Raw genomic sequence first — 25,478 nt, 5'->3', positions numbered from 1 at the left:
TTTGACACCTCTTGTCTTATTCAAAAATTTATGCAAAACTAAAGAGATAAAGTTATTTGCTGGTGTCAAACTAAGAAGCTGCCTCCATTATGAGTTTTCAGAGTTCTATTTTCTTTTTCCTACACATAACTCTGCTTTTGGCAACTTGTTAGCTTACATTAGTGAAACCCTCAGGACTGTTTGCTCCCTTTTAAATTTCCACAACATTATAAGTATTGCTACTTTGGCTTCTAAATAAGCAACGGCTTTGACGATAGTTTGCCGTTGCTTGTTGGAGTAAAGCGCGAAAGAACTTCACATCCATGCAGAGTACAGTTTAAATATAAAAAAACTCATATATAAATGGATAAACCTATGATGGAAGACTCACGGAAACATGAACATTAGGGCCTTGTTTAGTTCCAAAAAATTTTGCAAAATAGGAATAGTAGCACTTTCGTTTGTATTTGATAAATATTGTCCAATTATGGACTAACTAGATTCAAAAGATTCGTCTCGTCAATTCTGACCAAACTGTGTAATTAGTCTTTATTTTCATCTATATTTAATACTCCATGCATACGTCTAAAGATTCGATGTGACGGGGAAACTGAAAAATTTTGCAAAATTTTTAAAGAAGTAAACAAGGCCTAGGTGGTTTTAAGATGTATGGTCATCTTCGATCTTCGAATGGTTTGTGCAGCACAAGAGATGAAGAGAACCTAGACGGTTTTGCAGCCTCCTCCTGTCATCCTGTGCGATGCATCTCTCGGGCTGGCTGCGAGCCTGCGACTCGTCTGTGTAGCAGCCAGGGGGGGGCATCAGGGTTGTTGGACTTTTCGTTGGTCCAAGGGCCGCCCCAAGTTCGCCATTTGCATTTTGCTTGCGTCACGTGTGCCTTCACGTTACGATGCCATTGACTTGAAGCATGAATACGATAAACACCACGGACCTAAATGCATACGTACAATTGAATTTCAAATACACACCTCAAATGAGCAAGATTCTACTGAGCTCCCTTAAATTCTCTTTTAAATAGAAGACTTCCTGGTGTCATAATGTTCGTCGGTGTTTCCTAAGAGCACCCACAAGTGGTGAATTATAAGCTAGTTTTAAGTGTTTTTTATATTCTATTTTTGAGCGATTTTTTATATTTTAATATAAGTAAGAGAAAATCTAGCTCTTAATTAGAGGTAGACTTATACACGTATTTCAAAAACATATGAGAGTGTCATGTAGACCTAATTATACTATGAGCAATTGTTAAAAGTTAAAATTATTGGAGAGGTTGGTTTAGAGCTAGTGACTGACTCTTACCATTGTGGATATCCTAGTAAATTCTTCTTTCATGTTATTTTTGTCATAACAGATACACTAATAGTATCCTAGGGCCATGAAAATATGTTGTTTATAACATATTAGTGAAATCTTGAAAATACCAAACACAAGCAATTTAATTATCTAGTTTTAAAATATATAAAATGCTTGCCAAAATTAGATTATGAGTGAAGTATTTTGTGAATATGTTCGACGTAAAATTAATCAGGCAAGGTATGCATGGATGCCTTGCAAATTAAACGTGACAAGTGTTTTGGACTGACTATACTATGTCGTAAAGGGGCTAAACACACAAAATTCAATATATATTGTGAAATGTCATTAAAACTTAAAACCAAGCCATGGCATATCCATCAAGGTCAACCATCTTTGTTGTGTGTGTACAACGTCAAAAATATCTTCAGCAACCCAACGCATCAATTACACCACAAACCCTGAACACACTCCTCTTTTCCCTTTACAACCTTTTTTATAGAGGAAAATGATGAATGTTTCAGTTTTACTACACACATTCTATTTCTCCGATCATTTTCAGAAACTTGGAACGTCGCTTTCACTCTAAGAAGGATGAAGAAGATGGCTTGTGGTGTACATGGTTGCGTTTCATGGAACTCGTCGAATCTTAATTTATTGTGTTGTTTCACATGTGAGGAGACGTGTGAGCATCTGTTTGGCAGCTAAAGGTATGTTACTCGAACCTAAAAATTAGACCAGACGTATCTAGATCTCGAGTAGTAATAGATACTTACATCTATAATAATAAATTATTAGCTCATTTTAGCTAGTTATACATATACTACTTGGCTAATAACTAGCCAAGACTAATCCACTGTTAGAATCTTCTGTTTATATTGGATGGACTCGAGATAAATTTTACAGAGTTGTTAGCTATAAGATCTAAATAAGCGTTGACTACACCAAATAGTGGAGGAGGAAGCGACGGGAAGACTAGAGAGGTGAATAAAGCGTAATCTAGATAGTTAGTTTTCTTATGGTGGATTCTACCCGTTCGATTCTAAGTAGTCAACTTGGAACGGTGTTGTTTGTTTTTCTTGGATTTTTTTGTGATCTATCATTCTTTTTCTTTAGGAGCCGTGTGTGTTTATGAGAGCAAAGTATGTGTTTATGAGTGTAACTATGCAAATTAGAAGACAACTTCGGCAATCAATGCCAACTCAGTCTTTCGAAGATGCTTGTTAGAGTCTGCTATATTCATGAGCAGGGTTGTCCGTGTACACGTCGTGTAATTCGCGACAGAGAATAGAAGTCAGCTGCGTCTTTGCGTTTGACAAAATACGCGGGACGGCGGAAGGACGAAAATAAAAAATGAGGCCTTGTTTAGTTCGTAAAAATTTTCAAGATTCGCCGTCACATCAAATCTTGCGGCACATGCATGAAGCATTAAATATATATGAAAACAAAAACTATTTGCACAGTTCATCTGTAAACCGCGAGATGAATCTTTTAAGCCTAGTTACTCTATAATTGAACAATGCTTGTCAAATAAAAACGAAAGTGCTACAGTGCCGTTTTTCACGAGTTTTTCGAACTGAACAAGTCCTGAGGGTTGTCCGTGTAAAAGCGGCGGGCGGAAACACACGGAGGCGTCTGCTACTTATGGATGCTGACGAGCAGCAAAACCTCGCAACAACCCCCGTCCCCGTGAGCGACCAACCCACCCATCCCATCTGCTCTTCCCACCAACAACCCCCGACGAGCGGCGATGACCGGCACGGTGTCCAAGCTAGCCGCGCCCCGGCCGGCGGCGGCGCCGCTCCGACCGGCGTCCCTCCGCACCGCCGCCCTCGCGTTCGCCCCCTCCCCGCGCCGGGTCACCGTCTCCGTTGCCGGGCGAGCCAGGAGCCCCATCATGTGCGTGACTCTGACTCCACCCTCCCTCCCTTCCCTCCTTCCCCCCTCTCCTCTTTCGCGCCCGAGCTCTATCTCATCCGTGGAATTAGATTCGCGGTCTGGTTGGCTGAAGTGGGCTTCGCATCCGTGCGTGTGCTTCAGTCAGTGGGCGGTTAATTCTCGCGAGGTTTGATAAATTAGATTCGAGCTGTTCGTTGCCTGCGTGCTTTGGATTCTTCATTCTTCGGGTGGGAGATCGATGGCATCTTAGGCTAGAATCGCGGGCCAGTGTTCTGCCGCGTCGATTTGGAGCGTAGCCCACCATGCCGCCTGGCCTGATGTGGCGAGGGACGGACCCCACGATCTGGTCCTGGATGGAGCCTCCTGTACGTTTCTGCGGTCGTTCGATTGGGAAATGGACGGGTTGGAGCCTTCTGGCATACCAGCATCTCCACTCGCCGTGCGGGCGCGAGATCCGTGTAGGGGTGGGGACTGGGGGTTCCCGTGACTGCCGTGCCCGGAGCTTCCTCCTCTTCCCGTGTCGCTGACCTCTTGATAGCAGCAGCAGCAATACGCTGACAAAAGCACCGGCGCTTTCCATTAACGTCGAAAGAATTCTAGCTGCTCCAAGAAGGATAACATGAACGCCTTTGTGTACACCACTCTTTTGCAGTCCAGTTAACCTGTGGACATGACCTTACTTGGTGAATTGCAATTTTCAGTGCGATGGCTTCTGCCAAGGAAGGAAATGGTGCTCCGACCAAGAAGACCGCGCTTCATGATCTCTACGAGCTCCAGGGCCTGTCCCCGTGGTACGACAACCTCTGCCGCCCTGTCACTGACTTGCTGCCCCTTATCGCCAGCGGTGTTCGTGGAGTCACCAGCAACCCTACGGTAATCCTCTATTTCCACATTTTGCTTTGCATTGTACGTATGATCCATTGATCGCTTGCATGGTTGCGCATTCACTCCTGACTATGTTCTCAACACAATGCAGATTTTCCAAAAGGCTATTTCATCGTCCAGCGCATATGATGATCAGTTCAAGCAGCTCATTTCGGGTGGAAAGGACGCGGAGAGTGCTTACTGGGAACTCGTTATAAAGGATATTCAAGACGCGTGCAAACTTTTTGAGCCTATCTACAATGAGACTGATGGGGCTGATGGGTATGTCTCTGTGGAGGTGTCTCCTAGGTTGGCAAATGACACTCAAGGAACTGTTGAAGCGGCAAAGTGGTTGCACAAAGTGGTCAACCGCCCTAATGTCTACATAAAGATCCCTGCTACTGCAGAATGCGTTCCTTCCATCCAGGAAGTTATTGCTAATGGCATTAGCGTCAATGTCACGGTAATTGCCGAGTTTGCCCAGTGCTTTCTTATGATAGTACTACACTTGTGATAAAACTCTAGTATAACTGTTGTGATAAGCTTATTGATCTCAAATTCATTGCTGTCACTACAGCTTATTTTCTCGATTGCAAGATATGAGGCTGTGATTGATGCTTACCTTGATGGACTTGAGGCTTCTGGCTTGAGTGACTTATCACGAGTTACCAGTGTTGCATCCTTCTTTGTCAGCCGAGTCGACAGCCTTATTGACAAAATGCTCGAGAAGATTGGAACACCTGAGGCACTTGCCTTGAGAGGAAAGGTAAATAAAACTAGAATTAACTGCCTCTTAATGTTAGAATTTAAATTGTTCACGAAGTTATGCAATATGTTCATCCTCTGTTCTGCCAGGCTGCTGTTGCACAGGCCAAACTAGCAAATCAGCTCTACCAGAAGAAATTCTCTGGACCAAGGTGGGAGGCGTTGGCCAAGAAAGGTGCCAAGAAACAGAGGTTGTTGTGGGCATCCACCGGTGTCAAAAACCCAGCTTATCCTGACACTCTTTATGTGGACAGTCTCATTGGACCTGACACGGTATGTTTTCGTGACGAGTTTCCACTTGAATCGGCATTGTTCTTATCATCACAAAAATAACTCTGGAATGATGCACTTTCAGGTCAACACGATGCCCGACCAAGCTTTGCAGGCATTCATAGACCATGGCACTGTTTCAAGGACAGTTGATGCGAATGTGTCCGAGGCGGAAGGTGTATACAGCGCCTTGGAGAAGCTTGGCATCGACTGGGACGCGGTTGGAAAGCAGCTTGAGCTGGAAGGTGTGGACTCCTTTAAGAAGAGCTTTGACAGCCTACTTGTGAGCCTGCAGGAGAAGGGCAACAGCCTCAAGACGGCAAGTGTGTAAAACTGAAATGATTGGGTACTGGCTGGTGGACGATTACTAAATAAAATGCTAGCTTGCTGGCGCTCTTAGTTTTTTTACGATGTACCTTTGCTCTCAATTTTCTGAATCGGCTTTGTATTAGAGGCTTGCCTGGCCGTCATTGTGTAACCAATGTTCATGGCTTGTAACTGCTATGTGAGTATCCGATAAATAATTTTGATCAAGTTATTTCTTCTGTCCGTATAAGTCATGTTTTTTTACGGAATTTTGTCTGAGAATGTACAGTTTATTTTACCCACGACATTATATGTGGCTCGTGAATCACAGTCGTGGTTTGATGACCCTGACTCACTTGAAACTGATGCAGCTTGTTCGTTTAAGATTATCTGTCGGATCTGTTAGTCATTTAGTAGTATTTTTTTTCGCAACTACTTTCAGCTGTTGCTTATCAGCAAACTAAAGCTCATTGTTTGCTACTGCATCTATATGCTCTCTGCACTTATCTGTTCTTGATGGCTTGCAACAGGATGTTCATAGCATTTCTACGCACTTAGGCCTTTTTTAGTTCTTACTGTAACACTTTCGTTTGTACTTGGCCATTATTATCCAATCATAGACTAAGTAATCTCAAAAGATTCGTCTTGCAAATTACAGACAAACTGTGCAATTAGTTATTTTTCGATCTATATATTTAATGCCCTATGCATGTGCCACAAAATTCAATGTGACGAGAAATCTTGAAAAGTTTTTGAATTTCATGTTTAACTAAACAATGCCTTAGGTAAAAGATTCATCATGAGATAGCTACAGCAACCACCAGACAATCTCTATGATCAGGTTAATCCGCGCTTCCATCCGAGCTACCATTTGCAAATATAACAAAGACTGAGCAAGCAAATTCTAGCATGAATTTTAGTTAGATAGCCATTTCAGTACATGTAAGAAACTGATCTCGAGAAAGAGATCTATTTGGACATCCCATAAGGAATAACTATTATTTACAATTCTCCAGCATTCCACACTCTGTAGACTGTTTCCCTTGCTCCGATGTGAGATCATGTAAACCGAATGGCTATCACGGGCTCTCGCAAAACTCCATTTCCTGCAGCGTAATCAGGTTGGAGGAGAAATTGTCAGCTCAGCAAATAAAACTACATCTTAGGTTTTTTTTTTTTGTGCGATTCTAGAAACTGATGATAGGTGATTAGCAATTATGAGATGTGAAAACACAAAGAGTGCAGAACCATCAGTATCATACCTTTCCACAAATTGGGCATGTATCACTTCTTTCCATCCATTCATAAATACAACCAAGATGAAAATGGTGACAGCACTTGGTTATAATTTTTGGATTGTCTGGCGTGTATTCTGCACAGGGAATTAATCATAATGAATCCATGGAGAAATGTTCAAGCACCAAGATAAACTGCTATGTGTTCAGGCAGATCTATATAGACACAAACCTTCAAGACAAGTAGGGCAGACATCCTCATCTTCTGAAGCGACAACTGCATAGCTGCTACTATAAGCTTTTGCCGACAAACTCTTAGTTGATTCAGAACGATGGACCATATATTCACCCTCATTTTCAGTGCTACTCCGTTTCTTCTGAGCAGCTAAATGCTCAATACCAGAGCTGCTGCCATTTCGTCTAAGGGCTAGAGACTCTTCTTGTGCAAGATTTATGGATTTTTCACGCCTGGAGACTAATCCCTCTCTTTGAACACGGGCATATCTAGGATCGGTATCATAGGGAGGTGGTCTAGAAACAAGGTGATAAGTTTCAGCGAGCGAATTGTCATTTATGTTGACACTTGGATTAGTGGATCCCGGTGGAGTAACCCCTTGAGCTGGGTTGTTTGGTCTAGACTCAAGCCTCTGGAATGTTGCAGTATACTACATAGAAGGAAATATTATAGTTAGAAGGAACTTTATATGTGAAACTGGATATAGAAAATACTACAGAAGTGCCATTAAGATGCACAACATAATTTCTCCACAGTAGAACTCGTAAAAGAACACCAGTAGGTTTACCTAGCCATGTCAAATGTGCCTACCCCTTACTCGTCGATGTTTGCATTGTCTCAACAAGCTTTGCTGTTTTGGGTTTCATAGTACTACAGAATGGTCGCTATGACTCTGTTTCCTTTTAGCACTGTACCTAATACTCTAAAAGAGGAATATAGTACTCTTCAGTTTGTAACACCATGCAATAAAAAAGGCCAATACACCTACCAGCACACAGAATACCTCTTGACAGAAGAGAAAATGTACCATTTTGAAAAGAAAAAAAAAATAGTGGTGAATATCTAAATCCCCACCAGAATCATACCAACATGCTACTGCCAGCAGTTCCATGGAATCAGAAGTATCAAAATCCACATATCAATCAATGTAACACGTGACATTTTGGATCAGTTGGTTAGAGCCTAGAATATAATTGAAAATATGGACAGAAGTTCATATTACCCCGCCAAAAATGCTGTGGAAAAAATGCCTCAAGGATATGCATTGCCTATAGATAGGGTTGTTTGGATAGACATATTCCTCAAAATCTTCAGTACTGAGGCAGCAGCAGAACCCACCCATAATTCACTGGAAAATGTACAAATCCAAAGTATCAGACACAATTAAACAGCGTCGCCGTTGTACTGTGTAATTCTCAAAAGAAAAGTTCTGCAGCTTCCACATCCAAGATGTGATCATAATGCTGACTGTCTAAATGAATATGAAATAAAGTTTCAGGAAATACCTTCAAAGTAGTCCTGTTGCCCCTCTGTAGAAGAAATTGGTTGACACTAAAGATGGAGCTGATACAAGTTCACGTTTCCCGACAGTTGATGGAAACTCTGAGTTTACCATGAACAATACTGGTAAAACATTCCCTAAGCTGGTCAACTAAAACAAAGGAATCGCCTTTAGATTACTGCATTGAGGAAAAAAAACCTACTTTTTTTTTAAAAGATCTGGGATGATTACTGGCTTATTATGAGAAGAGTTACATGTACAAGACGCGTCTACAAGTACCAGAAGTCCAGAACCAGCAGACGGCTGCATCTGGATGACGAAACCAATCAGGAGGCAAAATTACCATACAGACTCCCCTTATTCAGCTTCCTAGTTACAGGGAAGAAGGATACAATGGCTCTGTAAGTTGTAATCCTGCAGAGCTCATAACTGCGCTATGCAGCCGAAATTCAACTAGTGCATCGATTCATGAGTGCATTCTACTACCCATGGCAGGTTGACGCATGAATGCTAACTGAAAGAAAGATCGAGGACTAGGGGCCACAACTGTAACCCAAAATGCCACACTTAATTTCTGTACAGAGTACACATTCTCTTTCTTCTGGGCGAGCAAGAGAATGAAGCCATTGCCCCAAGAATACATGTGCTCAAGATCAGGCCGCTAGATCCTTACAGCTTCTCAAGGGAACTAAAAGTTGCTAGCCTGCTATGAGTGGCGCGAAGCACTTGCTGACAGCACTGGCATCTGCGAGCATAGCACAGCTGCATCAGCGGCCGATCTGCATCTTGCGCTGATAGCCTTCGAGATGAGTCCCACTCCCACAGTCCCACGCCAAGGCAATAGCGGCGATACGCAGCGTCCGAGAAGCGAGCTGGAAGGGGAGTACGGGAGCGAGGGCAAGGGAAGGCGAGCGGCGCCGACAGATTACTGATGGCTGGTTGAGGAACTGGGCACCGACTGACAGAGACAGGGACTAGAGAGAGTGGGCGCGTGGGTGGAGCTCACCTGTCGTGCAGTCCGCCGCCTGCGACGCGAGGACGTCCACGGGATCGGGAGGGGCCGCGGCGCCCGGGCGGAGGGGAAAGCGGCGAGACGCGGAGGAGACTGGACTGGAGCGCGGTGGAGTTGAGGGGGCGAGGGGACTGGGAAGGGGAAGCGGAGCGGAAGGAAGGGGAGGGGAGGGGATCGGACATGGGAGGGTGGGTGCGCGTGCGGCTTCCCCGTGCGTTGCCGTGTCGCTGTGTGCTCACGCCAGATGCTAAATTTTGGCAGTACAAAATGTGGACATGTTTGAAAAAAGTACTACGGTAGTTCGGTGGAACGAAAAAAAAGATTAGGCCTCGTTTAGTTTACCCCGAAATCCAAAAAGTTTTCAAAATTTTCTGTCATATCGAATTTTGTGGCACATACATGAAACATTAAATATAGACGAAAATAAAAACTAATCACACAGTTTGACTGTAAATCGCGAGACGAATTTTTTAACCTTAGTTAGTCTATGATTGGACAATATTTACCACAAACAAACGAAAGTGCTACAGGTCCGGAAACTTTTCAGTTTTCGGAACTAAACAAGGCCATAGTATATATGTTTGGTTCTTCTCTCAATTTCTCCATGTTTTAAAAAAGATGTAAAAAACCATGTATTTTTCTATATACTTAGATACATATCTGCATTGCAAAACTAAATATCTAGAAAAACCAAAATAAATTATAATTTGGAACACACAGAGTGGACAACATATATAGAAGCAATACATATCGAAGAAATAGACAACCACCGATACCACCATAAAAAAGGTTGTATTATCCATGAATCACCGCAATTGAATACCATTTTTGTCTACCATACTCTCTACATTCTGAATTATAGGACATTTTATGATTTTATTTTTTTTATAAAGTTAGGACAATTTAGCTTTGTAGTAACTAAAACTTATTTAATTTTGATAAGGTTTTGTAAACGATCTGCCAACATCTAAAGCATCAAATAAATTCTCATTGAAATATATCTTGATATTACATTAATTTCAACTTTTAAAGTTTAGCTTAACACAGATAAAAGTGAACATAGTATTTTTCTTTCAATATTTTGTTGCCAAAAATGAGCATACAAACAAAGGTACCTAGGGTGACTACAGCGACGCGCCAGTTACTCCTGGTCAGTGGCATGTCGCTGAGTGGCCTAAACAATGTAGTAAATACTAATACCACTGACTGTCAGTGCTAACTACCTTTTTGCATCATTGTGCAACGTCACACCGGCACTGTGCTTTGTGCTGTTGCGCAAATACACATCTTCCTTCACATTCTTTTTGTCTTCTTCTAACTTCAAGTGCTAACCACTTCATCATGTGTGTTGCATTGAACGCTAAGTAATTAACCAGATATGATGGATTAATTCACACATAAATGATACTACAGTTGGTTAAGTTGTTAAGTCCGCCGAAATCTATCAGGTTGGAAATTCAGAAAATGAGCTTAGCTCAAGTTGATACAGCCTAAGTAAAATAATCGTAAATCTAACAGAGTTTATTGAGAAAAGTATCAACAATTATTACACCAAACAAAGATATTATTTTTTATAATAAATAGATGTATTGGAAATTATATTACATGATAAATTGAATACGTTACTAACTTATATATGGACATATTTTCTATAAATTTGCTTAAAGTTACAACAGTTTGATTTTGACTAAACATGTAGTCTTTTCTTTTTACAAAGTTGTGGCGTCAAGAAAGAGCCTTTTCTCCAATCAAGGAACGTGGGGTGGCTCTTCATGACGATCTTCTTGAAGCTGCTGGAGATGATCCCATAGCTCCATGAGAGCTTTTTCTCCAATCAGGGAACATGGGGCGGGGCCATTGTTAGGATGTGATCTGAGAGCAATAGTGTTCAAGAGTGAGGAAGAAAAGGTCAAGACAACGGACGTAGTAGACCATGGTGAGGTTGAGTACGATGGGCACTGATGTTTTGAACATTGTTAAATTGGTAGCCTAAGCATGAAGGTTGACAATGTCGGTGCCCTCATGCTGGACCATATCATCATGGACGTTGAAAAGTTAGATCGGATAAATGATCAAATAATAAGAGATGCTTCAAAGCGGAGGCGCGGTAGCCGTGCTTCGGCGCATGCACGATGCCTTGAGATGGCGACCTCTTGCTTGGTGTCCTTAACCTATGCAAGAGCAGAAACATTTGTTTGTTCGCTTGAGCTTATCAGCCGAATCTGTCAGCCATTCAGTAGTATTTTTTCCTCATAAGAAATCAGCTCTCAGTTACGCTCGTGGCAAGTGCAATCAGTGGCATATTGCTCGTCCTTGGCAACCACAATTGCCACTCATGTAATCTTGTTCAAGAGTAGCAGCACCGTTGGCGCCAATGGGACGAGGGACGTCAGACATGGAAGACTAACGACTAGGATTTAGATGAAGTTGAAGAGTCACGTGATCATCATTCAAATATCTAATATGCGTGAAATATTATTGGTTGAATACTAAAACCCTATTTGGTGCCGCTCCAACCCACAGGAGCTCAATGAGCTGCACCAAGCACAATCGCGCAATGAGAAGCGCTTATGGGTGTCAATTAGAGGAGCTAGAGCCGAATCCATTTTATGTGTATGGACATAGTGACATGTTTTGGTGCTCTGGCTTCAGCGGCAAAGCAGTGCACGTGGAATCATGCCAAACACGCTGCTAAAGAGGCAACCCTAGGCGCACGATCTTTGGCCCAAACACACCACAAAGCTTAAGTCTACTAACAAAGCCTGTCTAATAGTGAAACATGCATATTAATATGTATTGAAAACTATTCTAGTGTGTACATCTTTTAAAAATTTGAGATGCGCAGGAGGAGTTCTCTTATTTATGGAGAACATTTTTAAACAACAAAAGTTGTAGACAGAGAGAATAATAACATGCATGTACTAATACAAGATCAACAAGACGGAATCCATATGTACATTACTAAGTAGGTCTTCAACTCTTCATATACATTTCTAAGTGCAACGAAACAAAATGGGCTCTTCCTTATCTTTATCATGAGTTGGTTCTCCACTGTGAGCCGATGATGATCAAGGCCCATACAACCTACAGAAATGAAACAACATGCTTCTTTAGTGACACAACTAGCCACACTCTTTCAGCAAGAGAGAGAAGAGAGAAGAGACAATGGAGATAATATACTACCACATGTTCGCTAGAATCCCCTAACTACATTGTGGTCAGAACATGTAAATTATCTTTTTGTGCAACGTGTAACTTATTACTTTATCTCTAGCACAAACAACGATCAGATCGAGTATACATGTTGTTATAGCCTAGACACTTCATATATTGACACTTGACCTATGAACACAATGTACCAGCAGACATTGATGAAGATAAACCACGTCAACACACGTGTCTTGTTGGTGATGGCACGCGATCCATGGAAAAAGAATAACTAACTAAAAATATATACAACCGCCACTTAGGTTGAATTAGGGCTTGTTTGGTTTTCCATGAATAAAATTTAGCTACTAAAACCAATGATTAAACTTTAGTCACCCATGTTTGGTTCTAATGACTAAAAGTGACTAAAGGTCATTAAAGTAGTTCAATAAAGACCAAACTACTCTTAATGAATCCACAAATCAAGGTGGAGGGGCAATAATATTAAGGGACAACCCTTGTCCATTGGGCACTTTAGCCCACTTTAGTCACTCCTGAGATACTAATAATGTGACTAACTTTAGTAGCCAAAGTTAGCAGAGGGAAACCAAACAGACCCTTAAAGACTTTAAAACTGGTTTGTCTAACGTTCTATGACACGTGATAAGAATATATATCTCCAAAAAACTCCTCTCTTTATCATAAAATTTATAAATCAAATAAAAATTGGGCTCAAATAGATTCTCGAAATCACTCCACGTCTTTTTCGCTCTTCAAAACTACCATTCTCGTTCACTAAATTCAATACTTATTGGTTTTCTTATGAATTATTTTCACACAAGAAAAACTTTGTTAAGTCATTAGAGTATAGCCTCTTCGTCCTTAGATAAATCAGTTATTATAATTGTCTGAAGTAAAACTTGTTTATGTTTAACCAGGTTTAGAGAAAAACAGATAAATATTTATATGGCACCAAATTAGCATATTATAAGGAATATATTTTATGATGTAATTAATTATACTAATTTGGTTTCATAAATCTTGATGCGTTTTTATAACTCATTCAAAATTTGAAAAAAAAAATTGATCAGAGACCACTGTAGAAATAGATTTATATCAAGAAAGAGTACTTATAAAGGTATAATATGCATGAAGTTGTTGTTCTAAATCTATCTGTATACGTGCAGAACCGATCGATAACTGCAACGAATAGAAAAAGAAATCTCAAGTGTCCACATCAAACACAACGAACTATAGGGCTATAGGCTATATATAGCCCTCATGCGAGGAGGAACTGAAACGGAGCCGTGCCGCAGTTTGACGACAAGCAAGCATGCATCGATCCACAGTTTGTTGTTGCATTGGCTCACGAGTCACGACTGGGTCACGGAGGCGCGACGTTGGGATAAACAACCAAATCGTTTGGTCAATCAAAACGTGCTTCACGCCGCCTATATATGTAGCACTCTAGTATTCTACTGGTACTGTACTACTAGAAGCAAGAAAACAAATGTACTACAGTTGTCACACACATGACAGATTGATAACAACTTCTCGTTTGTTTCCTCAAAATACTAGTTCTTTGTTAGAGCAAGTATTATAATACAGTCAGCTGTTGGCTGTAAGATTTCTTTATAGCCTTCTTGCAGCCCACTCATATAATAGTTAGCTCATCACTATTAATGCATGGCTCACTTGTCTGTCTCACAGACTTTCTTGGTTTTTGTGTCTGAGCCGGCTGTAAGCTTACAGCCCGCTTTTACTCTCTCTCCTCTTCTCTCTCCTCCACCTCAGCATTTAGCTGGCTTACAGCCTGCTATAATACTTGCTCTTAGTAGATATACTCCCTCTCAATTCCTCATAAATCAACTTTTAGAATTCATTGTTCCTCATAAATCAACTTCTTGTTTGTTAATGTACTCCCTCCGTCCTCGAAAGAATCAATTTCTAGAGTTGTCCTAAGTCAAATTTTTTAAACTTTGACCAAATTTCTAAAAAAAAATGCTAAGACTTATATATGGTATTAAATTAGTATCATTAGATTCATTATAGAATATATTTTCATATGATGCACATTTTATGTCATAGATGTTGATACTCTTTTCTATAAAGTTAGTCAAATTTAAAAAAATTTGACTGGCACGAATTCTAGGAATTGATTCTTTCCTGGATAGAGAGTAGTTTGATCTAGCTAGCTGGCTTTTGTTTGGAACAGTAAACTCATGATGAAACCTATAATACCACAGGATCGGAGATGAGGTGCCTGCTTGCGTACCTCTCCTTGCGCTTCTGGAAGAAACGCTGCAGAGATATCTTGCTTGCCGCGGGCATCCCTGCGTGCGCAACAGAACAAGAAAGGCCATTATTCCATTGCCCTTTTTTCATTTATCAAAGCATGCATGTATGACATATATAGTGACATGCACTACACTTTTTATAGTGCCGTTTCTCCAAAAAAAAAAATACTACACTTATAGGGCCAAAAAAGTAGAAATAAGGTGTATTAATTATACTACTCCCTCCGCCACAAAACGATAACTTTGTGGTATTTAAAATTTGTCTTGAAAAAATAATATTCTGTAAAAAAAATGGGATATCTGTGTTCTAATACTGCTAAAGTTATGGATGCATGCAAAACATAATTGCCAAATTCAAGAGATATACCCTAGGAAAGGAAAAGATATGAGGATATGTATGCGTCTTTTACCAATGTCTTTAATCCATATGAAAGTTTTAAGAAAGTTATTTATTTTGAGACTAGGGGGGTGGGGGGAGTATGTAATATGTTGATAGATTTTGTACATCAAAATCTGTCGAGGGTTGAGTCTAAATCTTGAGACATCTGATTCTGCTTTGTGATGTGCACCTTGGCTACCCCCCTCCCCCAACACCCCCCCCCCCACCCCCAACACACACACACACATGGTTTCTGGCTGTTTCAAATTAACATAACTTTTTTTTTGGTAAAAAATGATGTAACTTTAGCTGTTCATATCGTTTATTATAAAGATCATTTACAATTCTTCTCACAGTTTCTTCTTGTTTCAAATTTTCAGATAAATCTAAACATAGCAAAAAGATGGATTATATATTCCAGTATTCCACAATAACCGAATACAGGATGGTTAAGATCGAATGACAGATGTATTTGGTTACCAGAAAGAAAACTGTAGACAGTTATCTAAACATAGTTGATTAATGGCCTAGTACTACTATACCTTGTCTCAACTTGGCGAGCAACTCGTCGCCGTGGTTTGGCTGCAGGTGGCGGCCGCCGCCGCCGCCGTCCTCACCCGCCGCCATGTTCATGACAACCTCCGCCTGTCGTCATGGCCGCACGCATATCATCAGCATACACGTGAATAGGCACGCCAAGGCATGAGATGGAAAACGAGGCGAGATTGATCGCCGCCCGATACACACAGATGGAAGGCCATCGGGATGTATAGTATAGTTAGTCCATGGACACCTTATCTTGTGGGAGATGGAACACGGCGACGCCGCCGTTGTAGAACATGGTCAGAGGCTTCGTTGTCGTCTGGGCGCTGGAGGTGGCGCCGCCGCCGTTGGTGAGGTCGCCGGAGGAGGTGTCCATCCTTGGTCGTGACTCGTGAGCAGCGGCCGGCGGCGAGGATCGGATCGATCCCACGCACGACGACGACGACTAGCCGGCGGTACGGTTGGCGTCGTTGGAGATGTATAGAGATGGATCGATATGCATGGACAAATAAACACACGCACGCACAGAGACACAAGAAAATGGCACGAGCAATGTATAATAATAATCAGATCGACGAGATGAGGAGGAGGATGCTTATTTTGAGCCCGACCGACGTGATGACACACAGAAAGGCAAATCGATCGGCAGCAACTATACAGGAGCCGGCCGTCCCAGCCGATGATGGAGATATCAGATAGGGAGTATGTGAGGACGACGGATGGAAATATCAGGACAAGGAGTTGGAGGCTTTGGAGTTGGGTGCCCCTGCCCGTCGTTGGATGGCAGGCACAAACAAGGACACAGAGAGGAGTCGTCGAGGAGACGACAGAGACTGGGCCGTGAATGAATGCATACTCTGGCCTTGTTGAGTTCGTAAAAATTTTTAGCTTTGGCTACTGTAACACTTTAGTTTATTTATAATGATTATTATTTAATTATAAAATAATTAGTCTTAAAAGATTCGTCTCGCAAATTATAAATAAATTGTGCAGTTAGTTTTTATTTTTGTTTATATTTAATACTTCATACATGTGTATAAAGATTTGATGTGATGAGGAATATTAAAAATTTCTAGAAACTAAACAAGGCCTCTATCTAGGTACCAAAAAGAGAGAAAAATCCTTTTCAACTAGGATATTGTTTTTTTTTTGAATTTTTTGGCTTTGGCTACTGTAATATTTTTATTTGTATTTGATAATTATTGTCTAATTATTTATTAAGTAAGTTTAAAAGATTTGTTTCGCAAATTATAGACAAGTTATGTAATTAGTTATTTTTTTATCTATATTTAATGCTCCATATATATATCCAAAAATTCAATGTGATGAAAGATCTTGAAAACTAAAGAAAGCCTGGTAGTAGTAGACTAGAGAGGTGCTGGCAGTGGCATGCTGTGCACGTCTAGGAAACAATTCATCTCACCCACTGTATAGTGCATTATTCTGGAAGAAATTTATTAAAATGTCAATGAGCACGTGTAGAATAAGGTAGTGGCAACCAGATCGAGGAGATATACTATTATCTCGGTGTCGCTATCGGTTTTTTATTTGCCACGGATAACGATGAAACCAACAGGCTATTTTGGCTGCAGTTGAATTTGGATTCTATACGCTCCATCAGAGAAATATTTGGGCCATTTGGATCTTTTTATTTTTTTAAAAAATATATAATGATAGGCTATTTGGCTTAGAATTTGATGTTTCATAACTTTTCTAAGTTAGACTATCTCAAATTTATAGTATGAGACATAAAAATTGATTCTATGAATCACCATGATATATTTCAACTCTCCAACTTATTGCATGGTCTTCAACTCGTCTTTATATAGTATAAATGGAACATATAAGTAACTTCCTTGTATGACTAACAATAATATACAAACATATTCTATAATATTAGCTTAATTAATTTGTGCCTAAATTATAATTATTAGAATAAATTCAATTCAAAAGAACCAATGGGGGGATTTGAATTGTGATAAGCAATAGAGGAATTTTGTACTAGTGTGGTGCTGGTGGTCTGCATGCTAGTGGGGAACGAAGGAAGTAATGATGTGTTTTATCATCTGAAAGCACGGAGTTTATTGCAAACAAGAATGATCCATTACACAAACAATCTGCCATTTTTAGTAGGGTGGAAGATACCCCCGACAATTTAGGCCCTGTTTGGTTACTCTCGGTAAAGTTTACCGCCCGTCGCATCGAATATTTGGACACATGCATGGAGTACTACATATAGACTATTTACGAAACTAACACAGATATAGAGTAATTTGCGAGACGAATTTTCTGAGTCTAATTAGTCTATAATTGGATACTAATTTCCAAATAAGACGAAAATGTTACAGTACCTGTTACCCTCTTATAAGATGAATTGTGATGGGGCCCTTTTGCATGAGACTAACCAAGGAGGGTGGTGGTTTAAATGTTGTAGGTACAAATTCAATGAAGTATATAGTTGTATGCAATGCGATTTTAGTGTGCCTTCGTTTTGAATCAGAGACCACAGCACAAGATTGAGTATTAGATTTGAGGGTCCCTTATGTCAGTGTTTGTTATAATGGATTTGAGGGCTCTGATTTGAGAGCTAGTGCTGAATTAGATGTAGAAAATCAAGCTAAAAATGAGGGGTCTCAAATCAAGAGTAGGGGCTATAATTTGAGGGCTCTTGATAGAGGTGGGTACTCAAGGTGGCTCCAACAAAGAGAGATATGTATCGTAAAATGTACAAGACTATCTCTTTGTACACGCTAGTCTTTGTTTTTTATACTGTTTAGCAAGAAAATTGATTCAACTAACTCTGAGCTAGATCTTGACATACACGACCAACAAGATGGAATCCACACATACATTACTAAGTGGTAACTAAACCAAGCGGGCCTCCATATATGCATTTCTAAGTGGTAACTAAAAAAAACCAGGCCCTCCATCATCGAGCTGGCCTCCCACTATACCATCAACCGCTGATGATCAAGGCCCATACAGCCTGTAGAAACAAAACAACATGCTCAAACGAACTTCAGCGACATAACTAAAATCACATTCAGGATTTTTTTTTGAATGAAAATTATGGAGCAAAGCTCCCCGGCGCTTGCATTAAAACTTAACAGAGACAAGCAAGATTACAATAGGTTAGCCAAAAGCTAACTGAGGGCTACAATATTTTTTCAGGAATTGATACAGTATACTAGTCATGTTAGTTAGAATCCAGTAACTGCACGAATGTCAAAACATGTAAAATATCTTTTTTGCAACGTGTAAATTATTTATCACACAAATAACGGAGTATAAATGGTAGCTTAGACTTCCTACACTGACATTGTTTTGAAAATGTCCTATACTGATACTTGACCTATGATATGAACGCAACGTTCCAGCGGGGATTGATGACGGACAAACCATCACAACGTGGGTGGCATATGATAAGAGAACTCTAAGGAACATGACACTTTATCACTAAATTTAGAAAAAAAAATAACAGAAAAATAGGTTCCATAGATTCTCTAAACCATTGTTTATCCTTTTCCATTCTTTAAAACCACCCTTCCTGCTCTATGTTAATGAAAACATCACTCTCTGAATTTAATACATGTTAGAGGATGTTTGGAATTTGGATCACCTAAAATAAACTTTAGTTCTGGTTTTGGATGCAAAATAGAAGTACTAAGGATCTATTTGGCAGTGCTCCTCACGAGAGGCTCCTCTAGAGGAGTTAGAGCCAATCTTATTAGTTCTGCTACATGACAACCAACCTTGTCTGGTGATCCAAACACAACCTTATTAGTTCTCCTGTGAATTTTTTCACACAAAAAAAAACTATGATAAATTATTGGAGCATAGAGACCGTTACTGGAGAGACACGAGAGATATAAAAAGAATATATTCAAAAAAGTGAGTCTTTAAATACAGAGATAAAAATTATAGTTGAGATTCTTGGAATTGCTCTGAATTTCTCTATATACGACGTGCTGAACCGATAACTGCGACGAAAAGAAAAGGAATCTCGAGTTCACGTCAAGTGGAACTATCGCCCTCATCCGAGGAGGAGCTGAAAGGGAACTCTACTAGCAGCTTGTTCTTCATTGGCTCACGAGTCACGACCGGATCACGGGATGCCGCCGATGGAATCAAAACAAGGTTGGCTGTCATGTAGCAGCAGCAGCAGCTCCGGTCGCTCGAAAACCAATTGCTTGGTCAATCCAAACGTGCTCCACGCCGCCTATAGATAGCACTCTATAGAGTACACTGCTAGTATACTGTTAGGCTTGTTTAGATGCACTCAAAAATCTAAAAATTTATAAAATTTTTCATCAAATCGAATCTCGTAACACATGTATAAAGCATTAAATATAGATAAAAAATAACTAATTGCATAATCTACCTGTAAATCACGAGACAATTTTTTTAAGCCTAATTAGTCCATGATTGGACAATATTTGTCAAATACAAACGAAAATACTACAATGTCAAAATTTAAAAAAAATTTGTACCTAAACAAGGCCTTAGTATACTGTGTACTTAGGGTCATATCTTTGCTTTCCTTAAAGTACACTGCTAGCATTCTGTGTACTAGTAGAAGCAAGCAACAAAACAAATGTACTACAGTTGTCATGCATGACAAATTAATAATTCTATTGTTTCCTTGAAAAAGAAACTTCTTGTTTTGTTAATATACTCTCTCAATCTCCCAATTAAAAAAGTAAGTTTAACTAAAGTTGTTTTAAGTTAAGCATTCTTAAATATGATTAATTTTATACAATTGCACAACTAGAAGCAACAAAACGAATATACTAAAGTTGTCATATACTTGACAAATTAGTAACAAAGTTCATTTGTTTCCCTCGAAAAAGAAGGAACCACTCGTTTGGAGAAGATGGTATATATTTTGATCCCATTAAAAGATTCATCTCGCAATTTACAGACAAACTGTGTAATTAGTTTTTGTTTTCGTCTACTCTCTCTGTCCCTTTTAATTGTCGCTATTGGTGTACTGCTATAAATTTGACTCGATTTGTAAAAAATACATGCAATATTTGTATTTCTAAATAAATTTATTAAAAAACTAGATTCAAAAATCTTTCTAATGATACTAATTATGTATTATAAATATTAATATTTTTAAATATATAATTGCTGGTAGTTGTTTTTTGGTAAACGCAAGCGATAATTAAAGAAAGGACGAAGGTAGTATATTTAATACTCCATACATGTGTCATAAGATTCGATGTGACGAAATTTTTTTGATTTTTTTTATTATTAGGATGAACTAAACAAGGCCAAAGATGTGTTGCTTGACATGGGCATTGTCTCTGCGTGAGCAACAGAACAAGAAAGACGATCATTCCCTTGCCCTTTTTCATTCCCAAAGCACATGCATGTATGTACTATAGGCCTATGCATCTAAAAAAACTCAAATTCTCCATCATATCGAATCTTGTGACACATACATAAAATATTAAATAAAAATAAAAAATAACTAATTGCATAATTATATATATATATAAGTGCAAAAAGAAAAGTAGTTATCGTGGAATATATATAATCTGTGCATCTTCACTAAATAAAATATAGGACAGTTAAAAATCTGACAAGTTTATTATTTGGTTACAAAGTAAAATGTAGACGGTTATAGATTCTGAAATCAATTTACCAAATTTTGAAATCAAATTACTAGAGGTGTAATTATAAAAATCTTTTGAAAAAAGTCAGAAACGAAAAAGACGACAAGCAAGGCAAAGCAAGACCGTTAAAAGCGAGATGAGCATATAGCTCATGTACTTGAGTTTCTTGTGCGGGCACATGTCTGTCTAGTTTAAATCCTTAGTTTGACATATATGCTCATATTTTTCTAATTTGTTTTATAATTTAAAAAGTGTTATTCTATTACTACACCTATGACGTCTTCGTTAATCTCATATAATATTAGTGTTATACTCTGATTAAAAAAAATCAGAAAAATCTAAATTGTTTTAAAAAAAACTCGTAATCTCATCGTCTCGACACCACTATTAGTAGTTCAAATATTGCCTATCATATCATATAAAACCAAAACAAACAAACCGCGGGGATGGGATTAGGAATTCCCGGCAGCGCAAGGCAAGCAACCAAAATTCCAAATCCGAAAGATTCTCCGCTCAACAAACAAATTACTAATCAGAGTAATTAAGTACTACTCCAGTAATATTAATATTAACAGCAGCATTACTAATTATTACTGTACTAATTTACTACTGGCTGTATTATTAGTAGCGTGGCGGTGGCGCTGCCGTTTCCTGCAGCAGTCCCACCCCCACCCTCCTCGTCCTCGCATCCCACCCCATCGCGCCGCTCCCGACGAGAGCCAGGAGGAGGTGGCGGCGGCGCCGCGAGGAAGGAAGGGATCGATCGAGGATGGTGGACGTCTCGCGCGTGCAGAAGGAGCTCACCGAGTGCAACCGCGACCGGGAGGTGTCGGGCGTCTCCATCGCGCTCCACGACGGCGCCAACATCTCCCACCTCACCGGCACCATCGCCGGGCCCGCTGACAGCCCCTACGAGGGCGGCACCTTCGTCATCGACATCCGCCTCCCCGGTGAGCAACCCGCCGATCCTTCCTCCCCGGATTCCGCCGCTCCCGCGTCCTCCTCTCCTCGGATCCCCCACCTCCGCCCGTCCTTTGTTTGCCGTTCCACTCCTCGTGCGCGGGGGATCCCATTCCACCATTCCGGGCGATTCGTGGCCGGGTAGATTGCTTTGGCGCGCGATTGGTTCTCTCGGGGTGGGGTTTAGGGCGGATTAGGGTTTGCTGCCTGCGCCCTCCGCGCTATCTGGCTGGTTTCGATTCCGGGTTAGGCTATGGATTCACCCTCGTTGGCCGCATCGCAGTATGCGGATTCACCTTTGCATCGTTGTGCAGTGAAGCGCCGTATCTCAGCAGGCAGATGTATTCTGTTCCAAGCTAGCAGTCTACAACTCTACGCATTTCAGTTTTATCTGTTGGGATGCAAATAATCTCTTTTGATACTTACTCTCAGAGTTATGTTTTGTGTACGCTCATGTGCTAATAACTGGGGAATATACAAAACTAGAAGTCAAAAAGTACTGTCTGATTGGCTTTGGTCTTTGGTTGGCAGGTGGATATCCCTTTGAGCCTCCGAAGATGCAGTTTGTCACCAAAGTATGGTATGCAAGTTCACTCCCTGTTATGTTATTTGAAGTTGTATTGATGAATTATCATCCTGGTTACATAATGTACCTACATATGTGAGTTGATAGGTGTCCTGATCATGAACGAGTACAACTAGTGGTGATGGACTGATGGGTGTTTTATATCCTTTTCTTTAGTACAGCTCTGACTTCTCCAATCTATTTTGAAGGCATCCTAACATCAGCAGCCAAAATGGAGCAATTTGCTTGGATATTCTGAAAGATCAGTGGAGCCCAGCCCTTACCTTGAAGACGGCACTCCTTTCCCTTCAAGCTCTGCTTTCTTCTCCTGCACCTGATGATCCTCAGGATGCTGTTGTTGCACAACAGGTTTGAACTGAGTATTCCCTATCTGGTTATATTTTTTGTGCATTACAATATCGCCAGTGAAGCTACAGTTGGTTGGGAGCTAATTGAAATGACTGTTTATCAGTTTTTGAAAAAAAAAGGAATGCCTGATACTTATGCACAACTGTCTCATTGTGGCCCTGGTTGATGAATGGCAGCTAAGTAGGCATGGCCATTCAAAGTGAGTTTTGTAGCATCCACCACATGAGCTAGTGCCTGCAGCACCATTGGCTGTAATGTTACACCAGTGAATATGTTTGTGGTTATGACATCTGATAACTTTTTTCTCTCTGTTATGGATTTCCCCTGTTGTTAAATTACACCTGTATATTCTGTGTGTAACGTTAATGTGGATACTACAAGATAAGGTGTAAAGTTGTTCAATTCAATTTTCATCAAGCTCTTATTCATTTAGTTTGGTCCACACTGCTTTGTGGAAATCCGAGTGCAAGAAGTTTCTAATCAGCTATTTTCATATGTGAAGTGCACTTCTGTACTATATTGTTCACCATTAAGCATATTCTGGACTGAGCTGAAGGATAGGCATTCCAAGGAAATACCCATATTTGACATAAATGTAGTGAATAAAGCTGCCAATTGTCCAGCAAAACAGCTAGGTGTTTTCTGCTGGAGTGTACCAATGATATTTTGATGGCTATTACTTTGCTAGCCGGACTAGGCTAATAGGGTAGTCCCAGACCAGGCATTATATAGACTACAGGATGGGCCTTAGAAATTCCCTTCTGGAGTTTGTACTGGGTGTGAGGCGATGCATTATTTAAGCGTAATATCTAAAATTTCACTGCAATAATGAACAAAGCATCATCTCCATAGAGCTGTAGATGAACTTTTGAGATACCTAACTGAATCGATATTCACTGCAATCTTGGATGTAAGCATAAAATCTGAATATCACATCAATGATGAATTGGAACAACAGCCGAACAGAGCTATGGATGAACTTATGAGATACCTAAGTGAATTGCTATTGCAGACCTCGTCTCAATTAATTTATCTGTGTTGATCTGTTTCTGCAGTACCTGCGTGACTATCCAACATTTGCTGCTACGGCTCGCTACTGGACAGAGGCCTTCGCAAAGAGTGCGTCAACTGGCATGGAAGAGAAGGTACTGTGAACACTGTTTATCACTCCATTGTATAGACTGTATACATGTCATTCCATTGTGTATACAAGACATGTACGTGTTTGCCAGCGGTGGTCACCTCTTGTTTGCACTTGTTTGCAGGTGCAGAAGCTGGTTGAGATGGGCTTCCCAGAGGACCTGGTGAGAAGTACCCTGAAGAGTGTGGATGGCGATGAGAACATGGCTCTTGAAAAGCTCTGCTCTGGGTGAACCATCTGGCCAGTACATGAGCTGTAAATTGCATCCCCATTGATTATATAATATAAGAACACAATGCCTGCTAATGCTCCTGCTCAGCCATTTCAGTGTGGCCATTTTATTAAGACAATATATATAGGGGAGGTCGTGCCATGGCCCATGGGACTCGAGTGAAATTCGACTTCTTCAGAGTTCGTTCGCTTTGTTTGCTTTTCTTTTTCTCAACTTTTGCTTTTGTGTCTGGTAGCCTGAATCATCAACTCTTTGCCCATGGAACTCTGGTAATATCTGATGCAAAAGAAACATCAGATTGACATAAACCCCTTGCAACCTGGATGTGATGGCCTGATGGATAACATCTCATATTTGATTCTCATGTTAATGATGGTGGTTTGTGTCTGAGTCACGCTGAACGTTGTCTGCCACTAGCCTGATTGCAACGTTGTGGTTGATTTGATTGCATGCTGCTGTTTGAGATGGCTGTTGTGGCATATTGGCATGTGTCGAAAAACTGATTCGTCTGGAGAGGGCGTGGGGCATGAGTGCATGACGCATGAGGCCAGGATTAAGACATGACAGTGTCAGGCTTTGTTGTTGTTTTTTCTTTCTTGTATGCATAATAGGTTACGTGATAAATTACTGTCCTGCGTTGTAATGGAAGTGGGATTAGATGATAATGACTGGTGCATCGTTGTCACTGCATTGCATCCTGTTTACTGCCTTCTTACGTTTGCAGTCACGTGGTGTTATTTTTTACTTAGCTGACCCAATGGTTTACAATACAAGTGATTTCACCATCCCAGGAGCATCTTCAGACAACTGAATTGGGGCGGATCGGTGATAAGGGCCTGTTTGAATCCTTAGATTCTAGGATTGTGGATTAGAAAAATCTCAGAATCCTAAAGTCTCTTCCAATTAGATTTTGGCCCTGTTTGGTTCCCCTTCTAAATTTTAGCTAGGTAAACTTTAGTCACTTTAATAGCTAAAGTTCTAAACACATTGACTAAAAGGAGCTAAAATAGTTTAGTTCCATTAGTTATCAAAGAGTAGCTAAAATAATTTTAGCTAGCTAAAATTT

General features: G+C 40.3%; 4 protein-coding genes across 5 annotated transcripts; 2 read left to right on the top strand and 2 right to left on the bottom strand.

The window, feature by feature from the left end:
* LOC110434038 (transaldolase) lies at nt 2,929-5,658 on the top strand. Its single transcript, XM_021457581.1, has 6 exons — nt 2,929-3,189; nt 3,891-4,062; nt 4,166-4,516; nt 4,631-4,819; nt 4,909-5,091; nt 5,174-5,658. Exons 1-6 carry the CDS (start codon nt 3,041-3,043, stop codon nt 5,417-5,419), a joined length of 1,290 nt encoding a protein of 429 aa, XP_021313256.1. The 5' UTR covers nt 2,929-3,040; the 3' UTR covers nt 5,420-5,658.
* On the bottom strand, nt 6,159-9,373 carry LOC8079828 (E3 ubiquitin-protein ligase At3g02290). 2 transcript variants are annotated; one of them, XM_002456836.2, is made up of 6 exons: nt 9,153-9,373; nt 8,151-8,296; nt 7,868-7,993; nt 6,862-7,294; nt 6,657-6,766; nt 6,159-6,500 (listed from the first exon to the last, which is right to left on the bottom strand). In XM_002456836.2, the coding sequence occupies exons 3-6, from the start codon at nt 7,985-7,987 to the stop codon at nt 6,474-6,476; spliced, it is 690 nt and encodes a 229-aa protein (XP_002456881.1). In that variant the 5' UTR covers nt 7,988-7,993; nt 8,151-8,296; nt 9,153-9,373; the 3' UTR covers nt 6,159-6,473. The 2 variants fall into 2 exon arrangements, with proteins under 2 accessions (XP_002456881.1, XP_021313259.1); XM_021457584.1 differs by having other exon boundaries at nt 8,151-8,288; nt 9,153-9,367.
* On the bottom strand, nt 11,997-16,291 carry LOC8059386 (protein TIFY 9). The gene is made up of 4 exons (XM_002456835.2): nt 15,775-16,291; nt 15,524-15,626; nt 14,581-14,638; nt 11,997-12,242 (listed from the first exon to the last, which is right to left on the bottom strand). The coding sequence occupies exons 1-4, from the start codon at nt 15,898-15,900 to the stop codon at nt 12,227-12,229; spliced, it is 303 nt and encodes a 100-aa protein (XP_002456880.1). The 5' UTR covers nt 15,901-16,291; the 3' UTR covers nt 11,997-12,226.
* On the top strand, nt 21,766-24,793 carry LOC8059385 (ubiquitin-conjugating enzyme E2 27). Its single transcript, XM_002458969.2, has 5 exons — nt 21,766-22,095; nt 22,637-22,685; nt 22,880-23,039; nt 24,095-24,184; nt 24,305-24,793. The coding sequence occupies exons 1-5, from the start codon at nt 21,915-21,917 to the stop codon at nt 24,410-24,412; spliced, it is 588 nt and encodes a 195-aa protein (XP_002459014.1). The 5' UTR covers nt 21,766-21,914; the 3' UTR covers nt 24,413-24,793.

This window comes from Sorghum bicolor, chromosome 3 (genome assembly GCF_000003195.3).
Source record: "Sorghum bicolor cultivar BTx623 chromosome 3, Sorghum_bicolor_NCBIv3, whole genome shotgun sequence".
Taxonomy (NCBI): Eukaryota; Viridiplantae; Streptophyta; class Magnoliopsida; order Poales; family Poaceae; genus Sorghum; species Sorghum bicolor.
Note: the sequence above shows the minus strand (reverse complement) of the source record. Positions and strands in the feature narration are given on the sequence as shown.

Bases quoted from the DNA above. Each gene is read 5' to 3' on its own strand.
- LOC110434038 (XM_021457581.1), top strand. From the start codon at position 3,041: ATGACCGGCACGGTGTCCAAGCTAGCCGCGCCCCGGCCGGCGGCGGCG. The intron at 4,063-4,165 runs GTAATCCTCTAT...AACACAATGCAG, and splicing joins GAGTCACCAGCAACCCTACG to ATTTTCCAAAAGGCTATTTC. The intron at 4,820-4,908 runs GTAAATAAAACT...CTGTTCTGCCAG, and splicing joins CACTTGCCTTGAGAGGAAAG to GCTGCTGTTGCACAGGCCAA.
- LOC8079828 (XM_002456836.2), bottom strand. From the start codon at position 7,987: ATGGGTGGGTTCTGCTGCTGCCTCAGTACTGAAGATTTTGAGGAATAT. The intron at 7,295-7,867 runs GTAATATGAACT...CCTTCTATGTAG, and splicing joins TCCACAGCATTTTTGGCGGG to TATACTGCAACATTCCAGAG. The intron at 6,501-6,656 runs GTATGATACTGA...ATTACGCTGCAG, and splicing joins CATGCCCAATTTGTGGAAAG to GAAATGGAGTTTTGCGAGAG.
- LOC8059386 (XM_002456835.2), bottom strand. From the start codon at position 15,900: ATGGACACCTCCTCCGGCGACCTCACCAACGGCGGCGGCGCCACCTCC. The intron at 15,627-15,774 runs GTGTCCATGGAC...CCATGACGACAG, and splicing joins TCCATCTCCCACAAGATAAG to GCGGAGGTTGTCATGAACAT. The intron at 14,639-15,523 runs GTATAGTAGTAC...TTGCGCACGCAG, and splicing joins GCTCGCCAAGTTGAGACAAG to GGATGCCCGCGGCAAGCAAG.
- LOC8059385 (XM_002458969.2), top strand. From the start codon at position 21,915: ATGGTGGACGTCTCGCGCGTGCAGAAGGAGCTCACCGAGTGCAACCGC. The intron at 22,686-22,879 runs GTATGCAAGTTC...TCTATTTTGAAG, and splicing joins CAGTTTGTCACCAAAGTATG to GCATCCTAACATCAGCAGCC. The intron at 24,185-24,304 runs GTACTGTGAACA...ACTTGTTTGCAG, and splicing joins CAACTGGCATGGAAGAGAAG to GTGCAGAAGCTGGTTGAGAT.